This window comes from Ctenopharyngodon idella, chromosome 16, assembly GCF_019924925.1.
Source record: "Ctenopharyngodon idella isolate HZGC_01 chromosome 16, HZGC01, whole genome shotgun sequence".
In the NCBI taxonomy this organism is placed as follows: Eukaryota; Metazoa; Chordata; class Actinopteri; order Cypriniformes; family Xenocyprididae; genus Ctenopharyngodon; species Ctenopharyngodon idella.
In genome coordinates, this window is record NC_067235.1 from 34,945,251 (window position 1) to 34,965,902 (window position 20,652).

General features: G+C 36.2%; 1 protein-coding gene across 4 annotated transcripts; it reads right to left on the reverse strand.

The window, feature by feature from the left end:
• Window positions 1–345: 345 nt before the first annotated feature.
• On the reverse strand, window positions 346–20,258 carry LOC127497587 (immunoglobulin superfamily DCC subclass member 3). 4 transcript variants are annotated; one of them, XM_051866136.1, is made up of 15 exons: window positions 19,531–20,258; window positions 13,647–13,730; window positions 13,254–13,559; window positions 12,836–12,980; window positions 11,172–11,302; window positions 10,957–11,094; window positions 10,705–10,863; window positions 7,313–7,478; window positions 6,814–7,064; window positions 6,578–6,742; window positions 6,295–6,483; window positions 6,101–6,217; window positions 5,243–5,369; window positions 5,054–5,162; window positions 346–4,138 (listed from the first exon to the last, which is right to left on the reverse strand). In XM_051866136.1, exons 1-15 carry the CDS (start codon window positions 19,574–19,576, stop codon window positions 4,046–4,048), a joined length of 2,226 nt encoding a protein of 741 aa, XP_051722096.1. In that variant the 5' UTR covers window positions 19,577–20,258; the 3' UTR covers window positions 346–4,045. The 4 variants fall into 4 exon arrangements, with proteins under 4 accessions (XP_051722096.1, XP_051722094.1, XP_051722098.1 ...); XM_051866134.1 differs by having other exon boundaries at window positions 5,243–5,372; window positions 19,531–20,255; XM_051866138.1 differs by having other exon boundaries at window positions 5,243–5,372; window positions 13,651–13,716; window positions 19,531–20,016.
• Window positions 20,259–20,652: the final 394 nt, after the last annotated feature.

Genomic DNA, 20,652 nt, shown 5'->3' on the forward strand with positions numbered 1-20,652 from the left:
CGAGACTATTGTAATTCTCTTTATTGTGGTCTTCCTCGTTTCATCCACACAGTGGGTTTAAAATGCCTGGAAACAAGAATGAGATTTGAGGGATTTTTTGGAAAAATTTTCAATGAATTATGACTTTTTCATTTCCTACACAGATTAGAAATCAAATGTTTAATTGGGTGAGTTTAGAATATTAATGAGTTAAAAAAGATTGTGGTTTATGTTACTTCTACATTACATTTTTACATTTGCATTGTGGGATACAACATTACTCAGTATTCAAACTTAAGAAATCGTACAAATAATACTGGGGCATGCAATTCTGAACAGAAATAATGAAACACGTAACATGAAAGGTTCTACGTAACGCTGTTTTATTTGGCAAAGAGGTTCATTACAACCGACTGAAGGAAGAAAAACAGAAGAGATGTCAGCTGAGAAACTCAAAGCAGAGATCCGTCACGTACAGCATGTGATCTGACGGGTCGACCCGTGAGTTTCAGCAGCTGAACGTCGGGTTAAAGCTACAGGAGCGTTTGGTTCTGACAAACAGACGAAGAGAAAAAAACAATCCAGAAGGTTAAAGCATCACTTCTCTCATTGGTACAAGCATTTAAATTCAGCATCTACTCGACTAGACAATTTATCCTAAACGATAGACATGTTGAGCAATCAGTCACATATAAACATTTCAAACATCCCCAATATAAAAGAGTTCATTAGATCCTAAAGCAGCAAACAGAGATCAGACCAGTGACATTTCAGAGTCTGAGGCTGTTCTTCAACAATAACAATATAATCTATGGAAGCTTGTTCCTGCCACGGAGTAAAAAAAATTCTTCTTTTTTTTTTTTTTTTTTACAATTTTGACTTTTTTCCTTGCAATTCTGAGTTTATAACTCACAATTCTGAGGAAAAAGTCAGATTTGTGAGATATAAACTTGGAATTGCAAGGTATAAGCTTGCAAGTGCAAAAAAAGTCTGAATTGTGAGATGAAGTCGCAATTATATTTTTTATTTTCTTTATGGCAGGAACAAGCTTCCATAAAAATCACATCTGGAATGACTGTAAAGGTATTTTCGGAATATTTTTTGCAATCAACAATCTACTCGCTTTAAACTCTCAAAAGTCTAACATTTTCTTTTTAATTCTACAGAAAGAGAGAAGAAATAAAATTAAAAAAGGACTTAAAAATGTAATCAAAAGAACAGCGACAATATGAATATAAGAATAACATTAACGAACAATCGTACATCTATTTTGGCAATGTTTCCCAAATCAAACAGAAAAAGAACTTTTCATCCGTGGGAAAATGAATCAAAGGAAAGTTCTACAAGAGAACAGACGTTTCTCCACTTTTTTGTCTAAAATTTGGTCTCTGTTTCTAATCTTGTTGCTTTATTTTACATTTTGGTTTCACTTGTGTTTGTTCTGTACAACAAGAATCAGAGTCCGAAAGGTTTAAAGACTTTTTATGTGAATCTAGAACGAGTTATTTTGGCAACTATTCAAACAGTGAAGAGCAGTTCACGTGTGTGTTAAACCGGTTAGTTCTCTCTCTCACACACACACACACACACACACACACACACACGAACACTATCAAACTGGTTTGGGGTTTGTTCATGTGCTTTAGAGGAAGAATCGAGGTATTTGGTCTCATCAACACGATCACTAACCAATATTTGGCAAGTTCAGCTTCAACATTACAAACAAAGAAGCAGATCTTATTTTCTGGTTTCAACATATGAAAATATATCCGATATCTGCTAGTCATTATTAGTTATAATTTCTAGAATAGAATCTGTGTTTGACGTAATCATCATCATCATCATCATCATGTAATGAGCTTGAGCTAATGAGTGACATCAGTGTCTGTTTGGAGCGTTTAGCTTTGGTTAATGGTCAGCTGATCTTCTAGAGTCTTCTGGTTCAGTCACCATCAGCTATAGAAGCACATTTCAAAAAGTCATGCTTTAGTAAATTATAATTATGACATAAAAAAAATCACAATTATGACATACTAATTCATAATTATGAGATAAAAAGTTGAAATTATGAGATAAAAAAATTTAAACTATGACAAAAAGTCAATTATGACACTAATTCATATTTGAGATAAGTCAAAATTATGACATACTAAGTCATAATTATGAGATAAAAACCTCTATCTCATAATTATGACTTTTTATTATAATTATAATAAAAAGTTGAAACTGACAAAGTCAAAATTATGACATACTAATTCATAATTATGAGATAAAAAGTCGAACTATGACAGAAATTCAATTATGACATACTAATTCAAGTCAAAATTATGACATACTAAGACATAATAATGAGATAAAAACCTCTATATCATAATTATGACTTTTTATCATAATTATAACAAAAAGTCAAAACTTTGGTATAAAGTCAAAATGATGACATACTAATTCATAATTATGAGATAAAAAGTCGAAATTAGGAGATAAAAAGTTGAAACTATGACAAAAATCGATCTCATAATTATGATTTTTTTTATCATAATTATAACAAAAAGTCGAAACTATGACAGTCAAAATTATAACATATTCATATTTATGAGATAAAAAGTTGAAATTATGAGATAAAATAGAAACTATGACAGTCAAAATTATGACATACTAATTCATAATTATGAGATAAAAAGTCGAAATTATGAGATAAAAAGTTGAAATTATTACAAAAAGTCAATTATGACACTAATTCATATTTGAGATAAGTCAAAATGTTGACATACTAAGTCATAATTTTGAGATAAAACCTCTATCTCATAATTATGACTTTTTATCATAATTATAACATACTAATTCATAATTATAAGTCGAAACTATGATATAAAGTCAAAATTAGGACATACTAAGTCATAATTATTAGATAAAAAAAGTCTTTTTATCTCAAAATTATAACAGTTGAAACTATGACATAAAAAGTCATTATGACATACTAATTCATAATTATGAGAAAAATTTTGACAGTATATCAATTATAATGTAAAATCTCGAAATTATAAATTTATCTCGAAGATTAAATTTATCTTAATTTCAACTTTTTCATCTTATAATTATGTCTTAAGTTATAATTTAGTTGAGTTATGTCATAATTACGATTTACCAAAGCATGATTTTTTTCTTCTGTGGCGGAAACGGGCTTCAATAATCAAACCCACATGACTGAAAGGAAACATCAGTGTGTTTGTGGATCACTGTGAAGAAAGGAAAGAGAAGCAGAAGATCTTTGGACGTCCCTCAACTTTCACAGAAGCTTCTTCAGGCGAGAAAGAGTCAAAAGTTTCGGCAGAGGTCAGACTCTCACTGGCATCCGCTCGGACCCGAGGAGGACCCGTGTGAAGACGCCTGTGGTTGAGGTAGAACGTTTTCCCAGCAGCAGGCGGACGGTCAGACTGAGGCACGGCTCTTTGGACGGAGTGGGAGGGGTTTAGGGAAGAGGGCGGAGTCTTCAGCTGCACACAGGCTAATGCGGTGAATTATTAATGACCAATCACTGATCATCTAACTATTAATCTGTTCAGTCACACAGAACACGCATTTTTGGTTTAACAGGATCAAGTTCAGTTTGTTATTCTAGTTAGTGACGTTAAGTTTGAGGTTTGTTTGGAAACTGATGTAGAAACTCTGATGTGGTTTAAGTAACAGCAGCTCTGTTCCAAACCCACAGACACACTGAACACGTCATTAGCTGTAATTCAGCCGCCTTCTAAGACACCTCGTTTACCTCATTCTAAAGCAGCATCACGTGTCCTTTACATTCATGCACTGAGCAGACACTTTTATATATGTGTATTTATGCCTACATCATGCATCAACATACTGCATGTCAAACTCCTAATCAGTCTCATGATGTTGCATGATGGTCAGGATGCTGCCTATGTAGCACACTAGGGTTTGGAACAGATCCGTGTGTCGTTCGTCATCAGAGGCACTAAACTGTGTGACTGAGTTCAGTTGTGTAAGGCTTTGGTGAGAGAGACACGGACGCTGTGCAGCTGAAGGGGGTGAGGGGGGTAGAGGTGCTTCATCCGGTGCCGGTGTCCGACGGGCCGAGAGGTTGTGGTTCAATCATCACCTGACACTGAGGAACCGCCGCCTGACGCCCTGCTGCACCAGCCTGAGGAAGAGCAGAATTCATCAAAGGATTAGTTCAGAGTTAAAATGTCCTGATAATTTACTCTCCTCCATGTCATCCAAGATGTTCATGTCTTTCTTTCTTCAGTGGAAAAGAAATGAAGGAAAACATTCCAGGGTTTTTCTCCATATAGTGGACTTCACTGGGGTTCAACGGGTTGAAGGTTCAAATGTCAGTTTCAGTGCAGCTTCAAAGAGCTCTACATGATCCCAGACGAGGAATAAGAGTCTTATCTAGAGAAACCATCGGACATTTTCTAAAAAAAAAAAAACATTATATACTTTTTAAGCACAAATGCTTGTCTTGCACTGCTCTGTGATGCTCCACGCATTACGTAATCATGTTGGAAAGGTCACGCGTGATGTAGGAGGAAGTACCGCGGTAGGGCACATTTTCTCCTCCAACATCGTTGTTTTACCTTTTTTTTTTTACTTAGTCTTTGAACGTTCACTTTGTAAACACTGGATCGGTACTTCCGCCTACGTCACACGTGACCTTTCCAACATGATTACGTAATGTGTGGAGCATCACAGAGCAGTGCAAGACGAGCATTTGTGCTTAAAAAGTATATAATTTTTAGAAAATGGCCGATGGTTTCTCTAGATAAGACTCTTATTCCTCGTCTGGGATCATGTAGAGCTCTTTGAAGCTGCACTGAAACTGACATTTGGACCTTCAACCCGTTGAACCCCAGTGAAGTCCACTATATGGAGAAAAATCCTGGAATGTTTTCCTTCATTTCTTTTCCACTGAAGAAAGACAGACATGAACATCTTGGATGACATGGAGGTGCGTATTTTAATTCAGAAGTGAAATAATCCTTTAAACACGAGATTTAATGACATATGAGTGTGTTTTTCTAAAATGCTTTAATCTCTTGTTTTAGCTCAGGTTCACCTGTGACGTGAGCTCGATGGCGTCAGCCGTGCGGATGGTGGCGTCTTTATCTGCGGTTTGTCCTCCTGACAGACTCCAGTTACCCGGAGAACCTTTATGACAGAAGAAACTACACACACACACACAGTCAGAACGCTGTGGCAGTAAATCCCAGCTGTGAGCGTGTGACGGGATAAACTCCAGACGCACCTGTGACGGTAGCCGAACATCAGGAAGAGAGCGCAGAATATGATGCAGGCCATGCTGATGTGGATCCCGACCACCAATCCCGTCATGGAGCCCTCGCCATCCTGACGGCAGTTACACAGACTCTGTCCTGCTGTGAACACACACACACACACACACACACACACCTTCAGCTGTACAGTACGCATCAACTGTGGCCGCATCATGTGGTATATTTCCTTTAGCGAGTGTCGTTCAGTCATCATCTCTGTTTCACATTTCAGTTTGATCAAACAGTCACACTAGAAATCGAAGTTCGAGTCAAGCGCTTTGCATTGTGGGATACAGTAGTCTGTTGTGGTTGAAAGTTTTAAGTTTATTTCACAATACATATCGTTTTAAAGCAATATTTCTTATTAATTCTAAAATGCTACAATATTTGATCCACTTCTAGATCATGATTAGTTTTAATACGTGTTTATATTCTGTAATGAAAATGTTTTGATCATCTGCTTGTTCCATTAATTACAGGAAGATATTGTAAAAGTATGCAGAACTGCTATGAGCAGTATGACATCGACTGTGATCATGTGATCATGTGCACACTGACACTCTGTCTCCATCTAGTGTGTGTGACGTCACACTGCACTGCTTTCAGTCTTCAGCAGCCAATTTTTAAGATTTTCAGTTCAGAACTTCTGCTAGCCAAAAGAAATATATCAGAAATAAAGTCACAGTTTACGTGTGAAATATTTAATATACGAATATTTATTATGAAATCAGATTAAACTGCTTTCAGTTAATAATTATTTGTGGAATCATTTACATGATTTTCACCCACATTTGACATGTTAATTTCAAACCCTGAATATGAAGCATCACCTGCTGCATCTTTCCCGCTCTTTTCAGTCTCGGCCAATGAGACGAGTCGCTTGTTGCCGATGCTGTCACCGTTACCATTAAATGCAATGAGCTGAATCTCGTACACCGCTGCGGCTTCTGCAACACAAACACACACTGATGATGAGACGTGTCTGCGTGAGTGTGTGTGTGTGTGTGTGTGTGTGTGTACTGACCCAGGTTAGAGATGGTGTGTGTGTTGATGTGGGCAGGAAAGCGCTCTTCGTGTCTGAACTCTTGTTGCGGCAGCATCCGATGAGACAGTTTATATCCCTCCACACGACCTGCTTTAGCGGGAAGATCCCAGAACACCTGCATCGCTGTGCTGTTCAGGACCTTCGTGAAGAAACTGGGCATTGTGGGAACTGAGAGACAGAGGTAACAGAGTTAGTGCATGTGATTAAACAAAAACATAAAAAGATGTATCAAATATGATCCAAATTGAATCATCGCTCTCACCGGCTCCGAGTGTGGTGGCGATGACGCTCCTGGACTGCTGACTGGCTCCCAGCGGTGAATACGCTTTGACGTAGATGGAGAAGGTGGTGGAGGACTCCAGGTTAGTGAAGTCGTGCTGGAACGTGTCTTTGCTCACGGCCTCCTGGAGCTCGCTGCTGTCCGGCTCTGAAACACAAACACTCATCAGAGTCGATCCTCAGCGTGAGATAAGCGCAGCTCTCGGTCTGTCGTCTCACCGCCCAGTTTGCGGATGTGCAGCACGTATCCGATGATGCCGTCGGTGACGTGCGGCTCCGGCTGCTTCCAGCGGATCCGTAGGGAGCTGGTGGACAGCGGCGTGGCCGTCAGGTCCCGAGGGGCTTCTGGGAGCTCGACGGACTGAGAGACGGCGAGGCGAGCGCTGGCCTGGTTGGTTCCGGCGCTGTTCTCGGCGATGCACTGATAAATGGCCTCGTCTTCGGCCGTGATGCGCGTCACAGCCAGAGTACTGCAGATCGACACACGCTCACTTTCACTTTCAATGATTTACATTTCATATGAACATCAGCATCTGCAGCAAATGGCGTATTTTTGCTCAGTTTGAGCCTCTGAATATTCTCACTATATCAGACTATATGAGGCATAAAAGCCAAACAAAACACATGAAAACTTTTTATATTCTGTCTAGAGGGTCAATAAAGTGATCCATTTAAAAAAATGTCCTTTTCCTGAGTATTATTTCAGGCCGGCGCTCACCTGTTGTTGTTGCTCAGTTTGACGTTGTCTCCCGGCGTGAGGATCTTGCCGTTCTTCAGCCAGATCAGGTGCGGATCGGGAACGCCTTGAGCCTGACAGGTGAAGACGGCACTGCTGCCCGCCGGCTTCGACAGAGACTGCGGCCACTGCAGGAACTCAGGAGGAGCTGAACGCCACAGAGACAGCCAATCACAGAGAGCTGAAGCTCTGATGACACTGACCTCATGAACTGATCTACACCAATCACTGATTCACTCAATCATGCTTTCAGCAGCATCTCAATCTTACAAAATGTATTTTTGTTCATTTGTACATTAACGTGTAAAACAATAATGACGGACGGACAGATTACAGAAGAGGATTAGGGCCAAGTAATAAAAAAATTAAACCATCTCGAGATTAAACTCGTTAAATGTCTAGAAAAAAAAGTCGAAATACAATGTTGAGAATAAAATCACTAAATTTCGAGAATAAAGTCATTGTGTTTCAAGAAAAAAATTGTTACATTTCAAGAAGAAAAGTCTAAATAAAATGTCAAGAATAAACGTATTAAATTTTGAGAATAAAGTCATCATAGTTGTATTTTTGTCTCAAAAATGAGTTCTCGAAACAAAACGACTTTATTCTCAAAATTGAACGAGTTTATTCTCAACATTTTATTTCAATTTTTTTTCTCAAAACAAAACGACTTTATTCTCAAAATTGAACGAGTTTTTTCTCAAAACAAAACGATTTTATTCTCAAAATTTAACGAGTTTTTTCTCAAAACAAAACGACTTTATTCTCAAAATTTAAAGAGTTTTTTCTCAAAACAAAACAACTTTATTCTCAAAATTGAACGAGTTTATTCTCAACATTTTATTTAAAAATTTTTTCTCAAAATTTAATGAGTTTTTTTCTCAAAATTTAATGAGTTTTTTTCTCAAAACAAAACGACTTTATTCTCAAAATTTAACGAGTTTTTTCTCAAAACAAAACGACTTTATTCTCGAAATTTAAAGAGTTTTTTCTCAAAACAAAACGACTTTATTCTCAAAATTTAACGAGTTTTTTCTAAAAACAAAACGACTTTATTCTCAAAATTTAACGAGTTTATTCTCAACATTTTATTTAAAAAATTTTTCTCAAAATTTAATGAGTTTTTTTCTCAAAACAAAACGACTTTATTCTCAAAATTTAACGAGTTTTTTCTCAAAACAAAACGACTTTATTCTCGAAATTTAAAGAGTTTTTTCTGAAAACAAAACGACTTTATTCTCAAAATTTAACGAGTTTTTTCTAAAAACAAAACGACTTTATTCTCAAAATTTAACGAGTTTATTCTCAACATTTTATTTAAAAAATTTTTCTCAAAATTTAATGAGTTTTTTTCTCAAAACAAAACGACTTTATTCTCAAAATTTAACGAGTTTTTTCTCAAAACAAAACGACTTTATTCTCGAAATTTAAAGAGTTTTTTCTCAAAACAAAACGACTTTATTCTCAAAATTTAACGAGTTTTTTCTCAAAACAAAACGACTTTATTCTCGAAATGTAAAGAGTTTTTTCTCAAAACGACTTTATTCTCAAAATTTAACGAGTTTTTTCTCAAAACAAAACGACTTTATTCTCATAATTTAACGACTTTATTCTCAACATTTTATTTCGACTTTTTTTCTCAAAATGTAATGAGTTTTTTCTCAAAACAAAACGACTTTATTCTCGAAATTTAATGATTTTATTCTCAACATTGTATTTTGATAGATAAACAGATAAACAGATGGACAATTTTTTTTTTTCTCTAAATGTAATAATAATTCATTCTGCTTTCTAAATACTGGTCAGAAATCATGTCATTTGTTCATTTTTTTTAAAAATATTTTTCTATAATAAGTACATGTTTTACAGCTATTTAATATACAGCTGCTTTCATATGTTAATAAGAGGATCATCATATTTGCCAGACGTTTCTATAAACAGTGAATTTATACAACTGTGTTTTCTGTCCTAAAATCCCCCGTCCGGCATCAATCTAGACCACAATCCCCCACCCGTACGCATCATTTCCTGGAGGCCTGCTGGAATGAGGTCAGGGGTCAGAGGTGAGAGGTGATCCGTCACTCAGACACAGTAATTCCTCCCCCTCCGCCTCGCTTTCTTCTATTATCCATCTGTCCATCCACTCAAATAAAACAATACCGTAAAATCCTCTACAGTGTGTGTTTGTGTTTGTTACACACGTGTGCTTCAGTTTCATGTGATCTTGAGTGTGTGTTTGTGTAGGGTGTGTGTGCATTTCCTGTCTTTTATCCTTTATTATGTTATTAAGTATTAAATGCGTCACATTTTGAAGTTTGTTTCTGCCACGGAATAGAAAAAGTAAAAAACGTCATTTTGACTTTTTCTCACAATTCTAAAAAAAAAGAAGTCAGAATTTGTGGGAAAAAAAAGGTCGCAGTTTTCCATAGTCACATGACAAGATGTTTTTGAGAAAACACACAAACATGCATCTGTCCGTCTGGCTGTAGTGTGTGTGTGTGTGTGTGTGTCTGTATCGCAGCTGCTGCTCGAAACCAGACGACACGCATCATCTACATGCTCCGCCCATATGCTAATGAGGCCAGAGGTGAGCTCATGACTGCAGCTGATCTGAGTTCAGTCCTCATCTATGAATCTCATTCTCTCAAATGGTTTCATTATTCATTGTTTTAAACGTGTTTCTGTGCAAATACACTATTCCAGCGTGTTCTGCTGATCTGATCTGGAGCTGAAGTCAATCAATAAATGGTTTAATATATAAATGAGCCGCAGCACATTTTCTGAGATGTGTCAGAGGTCATGGGGGTGGTGGGGTCAGAGGTCACAGTCAAAGCCCTTTGTTAATGTCTCAATGCTCTTATAGAGAATAGAGTCTGTGTCAGAAATGAAGCGAATCTTTGGTTCAGAATTGTTCAGTATCTGTATAACAGGAAGTCCATCACTAGTGATGTTTCCATCTAAAGTTGAGAATTTAACATATGCGAAAAAATTGGAATATGGCATAAAACATTTGAGAATAAAGCATAATTCATGTGTTCAAGAGAACAAAATCATCACTTCCTGGGAAACTGGCACAAAATATCAGTAATAAAAATGTAAGTTTCTTCAGTCGGGCTCTTTTTCCCTCCATCATAAATGAGTTGAAACACAATAAACGCTGTCATGTGATCTTGCGTTCTGATGCTGGTGTTTGGGAACACAATCGTGTGAGACGCTTCTGGAGGAATTAAACCACATCATTCTGATGACAGACTTTGGCGTTTCAGAACCACCAAACCAACATTTGAGATGCTGCGATGTGATTGGTCCACTGGTTAGTCTCGTTATCCAATGTTATGTCTAGTTATGTGTGTGTGTGTGTGTGTGTGTTGTACCTTGCACCACCAGTCGTCCCAGCGCGGTTCTCCTCATTCTGGTTCCGGGTCGGTTAGCGGAGCAGACGTAAACACCCGAGTGCTGCAGAGACACGTCTGAGATGATGAGGTTCCCGCTGCCCAACACCTGAATGCCCTCCACACCGATAGAGCGGCCGTCTGACCAACACAGACACACACATCAGCCATTTTAAGTCATCTTTAAGCCATCTTAACCCTGCTGGAGAAGTGCTGATCTGATATAGTTTTTACCCAGCCTGCTCCAGGACACAATGGGCCGCGGGTTTCCAGTGGCGATGCACTCCAAGATGGCCGTCTGGTGAACATTGAGAGTGAGATTCTGAGGTCCGGAGAGAATCACCGGCTCCTTATAGAGACGATTCGCTGCAACTGAGATGGAGAGAGTGAGACAGATACTCAGAGGTTCAGATCGGGTCATCAGACGGAAGGACGGGCGTCGTCTGTACCTGTGACTGACAGCTGGGCCTCGTGACTGTAGCGAGTGTTGGCGATGTTTTTAGCGACGCAACGGTACCCGCCGCTGTCGGTCCGGCGCACTCCTGTGATGTGCAGGATACCGTTGGGCAGGAGAGTATACCTGAACACACACACGGCACCGCCACAGAGTAAACACACACTCACACAAACAATACTAAACACAACCATAACGTTTTCCAGCTGACTAACGATAAAAACACTGACAGCCAATCAGAATCCATATAATAATAATTATCGTTATTATTATTTTTATAGTTATCGTTATCATTATCTTTATAGTCTTCTTAAACTTTTTGTTATAGTTATAGTCAGCTGATGTGGACACTAATATAGATATCTTTATAGTTATCGTTATAGTTATCGTTATCATTATCTTTATAGTCTTCTTATGTTTATTGTTAAAGTTATAGTCAGCTGATGTGGACACAATATAGTTATCTTTATAGTTATCGTTATAGTTATAATTATCATTATAGTTATCGTTATCATTATCTTTATAGTCTTATACTTATTGTTATCAATATAGTTATCGTTATTGTTATAATTATCATTATAGTTATCGTTATCATTATCTTTATAGTCTTATACTTATTGTTATCGTTATAGTTATCGTTATTGTTATAATTATCATTATCGTTATCATTATCTGTATAGTCTTCTTATACTTATTGTTATCGTTACAGTCAGCTGATGTGGACACTAATATAGATATCTTTATAGTTATCGTTATAGTTATCGTTATAATTATCGTTATAATTATCGTTATCGTTATCATTATCTTTATAGCCTTCTTATACTTAATGTTATCGTTATAGTCAGCTGGGTGTGGACACTAATATAGTTATCTTTATAGTTATCGTTATAGTTATAATTATCGTTATAGTTATCGTTATCATTATCTGTATAGTCTTGTTATACTTATTGTTATAATTATAGTCAGCTGATGTGGACACTAATATAGTTATCTTTATAGGTATCGTTATAGTTATAATTATCATTATAGTTATCGTTATCATTATCTTTATAGTCTTCTTATACTTATTGTTATCGTTATAGTCAGCTGATGTGGACACTAATATAGTTATCCTTATAGTTATCGTTATAGTTATAATTATCGTTATAGTTATCGTTATTATCTTTATAGTCTTGTTATACTTATTGTTATCGTTATAGTCAGCTGGTGTGGACACTAATATAGTTATCTTTATAGTTATCGTTATAGTTATCATTATAGTTATCGTTATAGTTATAATTATCGTTATAGTTATAATTATCGTTATAGTTATCGTTATTATCTTTATAGTCTTGTTATACTTATTGTTATCGTTATAGTCAGCTGGTGTGGACACTAATATAGTTATCTTTATAGTTATCGTTATAGTTATCATTATAGTTATTGTTATAGTTATCGTTATAGTTATAATTATCATTATAGTTATCGTTATTATCTTTATAGTCTTGTTATACTTATTGTTATCGTTATAGTCAGCTGGTGTGGACACTAATATAGTTATCGTTATAGTTTCGTTACATCTTTGTAAACATCAACACATTTTAAGTCTGCAGTCCTGTTCAATATATTTCATAAATTTCTGCGTTTGTTTCAGGCTTTATTAGTGTACGTGTGTTTGACCTGATATCGTCGGCGCTGAGAGTCGTTCTGTTTCGCTCCCAGGTGATGTTGGCCTCGGGGACGCCGCTGACCGCGCAGTGAAATCGAGCGACTCCGCCCTCATCCACGCTCATGGACTCTGGGTGCGTGTGGAACTTGGGCAGTGCTGAGAGAGAAAACAAATATCTCGTCACATGATAGTTTTTTTTCCTCACAGTGTCTGAAATGGTTCGATCAAAGATTTGGTCTCTAAACCCCGCCTTTCTGAGAGCCTGCTCTGCTCTGATTGGTCAGACGGCCCAGCCTGTTGTGACTGGTCAGAAACCAAACACTCATTAGCATATCTGAATTTCAGCTCTTCCTCAGCACTTGATACACAGAAACTATTGAGATATCATATTCTTTGTGAATGTGTCTGAGGAGTGTTTGCGTCACTCACAGGCCAGCTGGACGTGCGCCTTGCGGCTGATGAGCAGCCCGTAACGGTTCTGCACCGCGCAGTCGTACTCGCCCGCGTCGCTCTCGTCACCGTCGCGCCGCTTCTGGAAGTTCCGGATCAGGAGGGTCCCGTTATCCAGCACGGCTGCTCGCGCTCCGAGAGCTACCGGAACTCCATTCCGTCGCCAGGTAATCGTGATAGGCCCCTCCCCCTCCACCTGACAGTCCAGCATGAGGGGGCGGTCCCTCACGGCGATGACATCACTGGGTTCTTTGATGAAGGCCAACTCTGAAGCTCCGCCCAAACCTGCAGGACAAGAGCAGGAGAACATGATGATGAGGAATAAATCAGAGACTGATCCGTCTGATTAATCTGAGAGGAACTGATGCTTACGAACTATTCGTGATGATGAAGATGGTGACGATGATGATGATGATGATGCATCATGTGGGATGATGAAATTCTGATGGAGGAAAACTGTTACTCATATTCATGTAACGGAGAAGCGAAATGACATGAGATAAGAAATCTTGTTTAATAAGAAACAAGAAACAAGTTCATTCATAAAACAGATCAAAAGATGGGGTCAGAAAAATAAACTTAATTCAAAGGAAAACAGGTGGATTTTTCTGACCATTGGCAGATATTTGTTCTTGGTTTAAGCATAAAAAACAGACTCAAACACCCAATAAAACCACAAACAGCAGTATTTGGACCAGTAGGTACTACTCATTTCTCAGTGCAGGTTTGAGGCTCTGGCTTGATTTAGAGCATCTTAAATCAACGTGATTCATTCTCCACTGAACTTAAACTTGACTTTCAGGCATCTGATTGATGGCTCTTTCAGAAGCACTCACACAAACACACACAAAACCCCTCCATCAGCCCAAAACAGCCACACAATGCAGCTCCACCCCACCCCCCGAAAAACACACCCTCCATAACTGCCCCTGCCCCATCATTCTGCCCCGTCTGAAGAGCCATCTGCCCCTCCTCCGCCCCGTGGCGCTGCGCGTCTCTTTCACAGTGGCGTGAGGGTGACTTTCCCATGCCACACCATCACTCAAACACGGCCGCCCCCCTCGCAGCTGCCAAACACGCACAACAAAACACTCCAGTCACACTTGAACTTGAACGCGCTCACACGTAAAATCCAGACTTCTGCACCTCTGCCTTCCGTCTGCATTTGGGTCGACGGTCTGACCTCGTCACATGACCTCAGGTCAGATCAGGTGAACTTCAGACGGTCCCTCACACTGTCTCTGACAGGAATCACTCCGATCAAACCAAACATCACCAAACTCTCACACAGGGAAAGAAACAAACAGGAGCAAAAGAGCAGCTTCCTGCTGGATTCATGTGGTTTAATGTGTAACGACAACTATAATAACTATAAATATAACAATAACTAACGATAACTATAGTGATAACTAATGATAACTACGATAACTATAGTGATAAATAACGATAACTATAGTGATAACTATAATAATAACTAACGATAACTATAGTGATATCTATAGTGATAACTAATGAAATAGTGATAAATATAATGATAACAAACGATATCTAGTGATAACTAGCGATAAATATAGTGATGACTATAATAATAACTGATGATATATATAGTGATAACTAACGATATCTATAGTGATAACTATAATAATAACTAACGATAACTATAGTGATAACTAATGAAATATAGTGATAACTATAATGATAACAAACGATATCTAGTGATAACTAACGATAAATATAGTGATGACTATAATAACTGACAATAAATATAGTGATGAGTAACGATATCTATAGTGATAACTATAATAATAACTAACGATAACTATAGTGATAACTAACAATAACTATAGTGATAACTATGATGATAACAAACGATATCTAGTGATAACTAACGATAAATATAGTGATGACTAACAATAACTATAGTAACTATAATAACTAACGATAAATATAGTTTTAACTATAATAATAACTAACAATATCTATAGTGATAACTAACGATAAATATAGTGATGACTAACGATAACTATAGTGATAACTATAATAATAACTAACAATAACTATATTGATAACTATAATTAACGATAAATATAGTGATGACTAACAATAACTATAGTAACTATAGTAACTATAATAACTAACGATATAGTGATAACTAACAATAAATATAGTGATAACTATAATAATAACTAACAATAAATATAGTGATAACTATAATAACTAACAATATCTATAGTGATAACTAACAATAAATATAGTGACTAACAATAACTATATTGATAACTATAATAATTAACGATAAATAGTGATGACTAACGATAACTATAGTGATAACTATAATAACTAACAATAACTATATTGATAACTGTAATAATTAACGATAAATATAGTGAAAACTAACGATAAATAGTGATAACTATAATAATAACTAATGATATCTATAGTGATAACTAACGATAAATATAGTGATGACTAACAATAACTATAGTGATAACTATAATAATAACTAACAATGACTATATTGATAACTATAATAATTAACGATACAGTGATAACTATAATAATAACTAATGATATCTATAGTGATAACTAAAGATAAATATAGTGATAACTATAATAATAACTAATGATATCTATAGTAATAACTAATGATAAATATAGTAATAACTAACGATATCTATAGTGATAACTATAATGATAACATAACCATTATGACAACTATAACAATGATAACTATAGCAATAACTACAAGAATAACTATAATGAAACTAGTATGACAACTGTAACAATAACTATACTTGTATCAATGTATAACTATAATGATAAATGATGATAACTATAATAACTATTATGATAGCTATAGCAATAATTCCAACTATGACAATGACAATTACTATTATGATAACTATAACAATAAATATATAACGATACCTATAACATTACAGGCCTTTACTGAAGTAGAATGTGTGTGTGTGTGTGTGTGTGTGTGTGTGTGTGTTCAGAAAACTGTACCATAATTCCTGCAGTACACAGTATACACACACAATAAAAAACACAGTACTGTATCCCACAATGCAATGCAAAAAAATCCTTCCATTTAGACTCGTTATGTGATCAGATCAGACTGCCAAAGTCTAAGACATTCTGACACAGGGATGTTGGAGCGTGGGCTCGAGTTAAATGAGATTCACTGGTGTCTAAAGCCGCAGCTGTTTTCTCTTGCACAATAGCAGAGCATCTTCAGCCGTAAACACTGGAGAATCTGGCCTCCCCTGCGGGTGTCATTCATGAGGAGCGGCTCCGCCCCCGCGGCAGACTGTGACCTCAGCGCCTAAAGGTCATGAGAATCAGCCGCTCCTCCTCCTGCTCTCTTTATTGTCTTCTGGAGTGGCCGTGAACTTCAGCGGCCGTATGAAGACTGTGAAATACTCCATTAATCGCCACTCCGAGGCATCTGCTGGTCAGAATGTGAAGCGCTGCGTCTGTGTGACCGTGTGACCCGAGGAAAACATTCACAGAGTCAAACGCCCTGATCTATCAGACGAGTGTTCAATAAAGTGTCACACATCTTCCTAATCCAATAACAGTGTTCACTAGGCCATGAAGAAAAGTACCATGGTATATTTTTGGATTCTGCACTTTGAAGTAACATGCAAATATGATGATATATGAATATGCTAATGACCAGTCAAAGGTTTGGACACGCGTCACTGAATCTGTCGTGAACTGAAAAACTAATTCAACATTTATTTATTTAAAGTAAATACTATCGAAGTGAAATAAAACTCGAAAACTACTAGAAAAAGATGAAATGTTTGATTATTGAATATTTTGAGCATTAACTGTCATCAGAGAACTGTGAACGTGTTGATAAACTGTTGAAATATTCATTTAAAATCTCAAGAAAATATTTGAGCTCAAAGAGGTTCGACTGACAAAAGACTGAGAATGAGAATCCCTGACGTACACAAATTTAACTTTTTAAAATGTAATGTTAATCAAATAAATGTCCCGCCCTCAGTCATGTTTAAAACATCCCATGATGCACCTGACGAACATTTAGAGTGAACAGAGATGGAATCCAGAAGAAGCTCAAATACACACTGATATGATTTTTTATTGTTTTTGAGTCTCTTCTGCTCACCAAGGCTGCATTTATTTTATCAAAAATACAGTAATATTGTGAAATATTATTCCAATGTAAATCAGCTGTTTTCTATGTGACTATATAGTAAAGTGTAATTTATTCCTGTGATCAAAGCTGAATTTTCAGCATCATTACTCCAGTCTTCAGTGTCACATGATCCTTCAGAAATCATTCTGATATGATGATTTGATGCTCAGTTATTATATTAACTTGATTCTATATTAACGCACTATATTGATTCTATATCTTAAACTGATCAAAAGTGACATTTATAATGTCACAAAAGATTCTATTTCTGATCTTTTGAACTTTATATTAATCAAAGAATCCTGAAAAATGAAATGTATGATGGTTTCCACAAAAATATTAACTGTTTTCATCATTAATAATATTGATTTTTTGAGTATTGAGAAGCTTTCCAGTGATGTACGGTTTGTTAGGACAGGACAATATTTGGCTGAGATACAACTATGAAAATCTGGAATCTGAGGGTGCAAAAAAGATCAAAATATTGAGAAAATCGCCTTTAAAGTTGTCCAAATGAAGTCCTCAGCAATGCATATCCACTCACAAAATTACATTTTTGATATATTTACGGTAGGAAATTTATAAAATATCTCCACGGAACATGATATCCTAATGATTTTTGGCATAAACGAAAAATTGATAATTTTGACCCATACAGTGTACGGTTGGCTATTGCTTCAAATATACCCGTGTGACTCATGACTGGTTTTGTGCTCCAGGGTCACACATTAGAATGATTTCTGAACTTTTAACAGTTTTGTGTCACATGTTTTAATCACAGTGAAAATGATCTCAGCGTTTCTTCAGTGCAGTGTTCAGAGTCTCAGATGATTCAGATAGAGTCGTCTGTCCTGATTCTTCACGCTCTCAGACTCTCAGCGGGAGAATCGAGCGTCTAAAGACACTCACAGCGGCTCAATCATCTCGTCTGTCTCAATTAACACTCATTAATAAGACCGTCAGCGCCGTGTGTGTTTGTGTGTTTGAGAGATTCTGCTGTGAGAGTTTGTGTCCAATATTCTATAATCTGGACATTTCACAGAGACATTACATGTTAATGTGTGTGTGTGTGTGTGTGTGTGTGTGTGTGTGTGTGTGTGTGTGTGTGACAAATTATCATATTCATGACACTGATCTGGTTCCCACAGTGCTGAATAGAGTCTGGTGCTAATTAGGAAAATGAAGCAGTCGCCGCTCACGTGTGTGCGTGTGTGTGTGTGTGTGTGTGTGTGTGTGTGTGTGACACATAAACACAGAAGAGGGTTTGACCACAGACACATGCAGTGTAGATCTTTTGGATTAACCTTGTGAACCCCGTGCGGCCTGTGTGTGTGTGTGTGTGTGTGTGTGTACCCAGCAGCTGCCTCACAGGATTACGGGCCCTTATAATGAGATCTCAATCACCCCCCCACCCAGTCTGACCCCGACCCTAAAGACCCAGTCATATGATAATGAAGGTCAGGTCAAAGGTCAGGGTCAATGTCTGGCTCAGGTCTGTCTGTCTCACTCTCATGAACATGAACTTCAACAAACTGAATCAGAATCAGAGCTGAAGCTCCTGCAGCGACTCTGAATCAACTGAATCGTTCAGTCACTGGAGATTCATTCTGCACTCAAACATGACTGAAAATACAAAGAAAATAGTGCTGCAACAACATAAATCACTAATATAAGTTACTAATATATATATATATATATATATATAGATCTGGTTGAAGTTTTCAAATCTCAGTGAAGCTTCAAACTCTTACAGAGATCTGAAGAAAACACAGAGTAATCAATAGATTCATTATCAAAATAACTGTTAGTTGCAGCACTAATATAAATATAAATAATTATCAATATAACATACAACCATCAATATTCGACCACAGATCAGACTAATGACTGCTAATTAAACTCATTAAAGCCTCGAGTCATTTACATATGAGCAGCAGTATTCACATGATCAGTGTCTGCTTTAAAGAAACTGTGTTATTAGTTCTGATATGTTATAGATGTTTTCCTGAACTGCAGAGCATCAAACAAACAAAGAATCATCATCTGCTGAAACACTGACAGAAATAAAGTTGTGAAGATCCTCACCTGAGAGAGAGAAGATGAGCAGCAGAACCGAGAGTCTCTTCATCATTTCTGCTGTAGATTCACTCGATGTTTCATCCTCTGACAGGTCAGATCAAACGCGAATATTCCTCGGAGCTGCTGTTATTCCTCGATATTCCTCTCAGTCACTGAACGCGTCTGATTCCCTTCAGATGTCTGTTGACGCTCCCAGACTCCAGCAGGGGCGGGGCCACGCGTCATCGGCCAATCAGAGAGCAGCGGGAGACAAGAACACGCCCCTTACGCAGAGGTACTGGGATGCTACAGATGACAATATATTTCCTACCGTAAATGGGTTTATTTTTATTAAATAGTAGAATTTTTCTTATTGATTTCCACCTTTTCTTTTAATAATACATTATATATGAAATTAGCAGAAGACATTTGATACTTTTATAATATATATATATATATATAAAATTATACACATTTCTTTCTATTTTCTTATAAAATGTTTACAATTTTCTTAATATAATGTATTAAAATAGCAAACGTGTCATACTAATTTCATAAACTTCCTTACATATAATAAATATATATATTTCTTTATAATTTCTTAAATAAAACATACATATAAAATATCAACTGTCTCAAGCTAATTACACACACACACACACACACACACACACACACATATACATATAAATTAAATAATTTTTATATACATAATGCATATATAAAATATATCTAATGTGCTTTCATAAATAAAACTTTTAAAATGTTATATATATATATATAAAAAAATCTCAAATTTCTTGAGCAAATTATATACAAATGTACATATAAAAATATAAATTGTCTCAAGCTAATTATATATATATATATATTTTATATATACATGTATATAAAAATATATGTATATAAAAATATATGAAATGTGCTAATTTCATACACATAAAATGCTAAATATATATAAATATTTAAAATATATAAAAAAAAATCAAATGTCTTGAGCAAATTGTATGTATAATATTTATATAATTATACTATATTCATCTAATTTCTTATATAAAATGTATATATAAAAATATCAAATGTTTTGAACAAATGATATATATATATGTATATATATATATATATATATATATAATTATATTTAATATT

Coding starts and splice junctions, on each gene's coding strand:
- LOC127497587 (XM_051866134.1), bottom strand. CDS start 19,576: ATGATGAAGAGACTCTCGGTTCTGCTGCTCATCTTCTCTCTCTCAG. Junction 6,218..6,294: donor ACACACCATCTCTAACCTGG/GTCAGTACACAC, acceptor TTTGTGTTGCAG/AAGCCGCAGCGGTGTACGAG. Junction 5,373..6,100: donor GAGCGGGAAAGATGCAGCAG/GTGATGCTTCAT, acceptor GTGTGTTCACAG/CAGGACAGAGTCTGTGTAAC.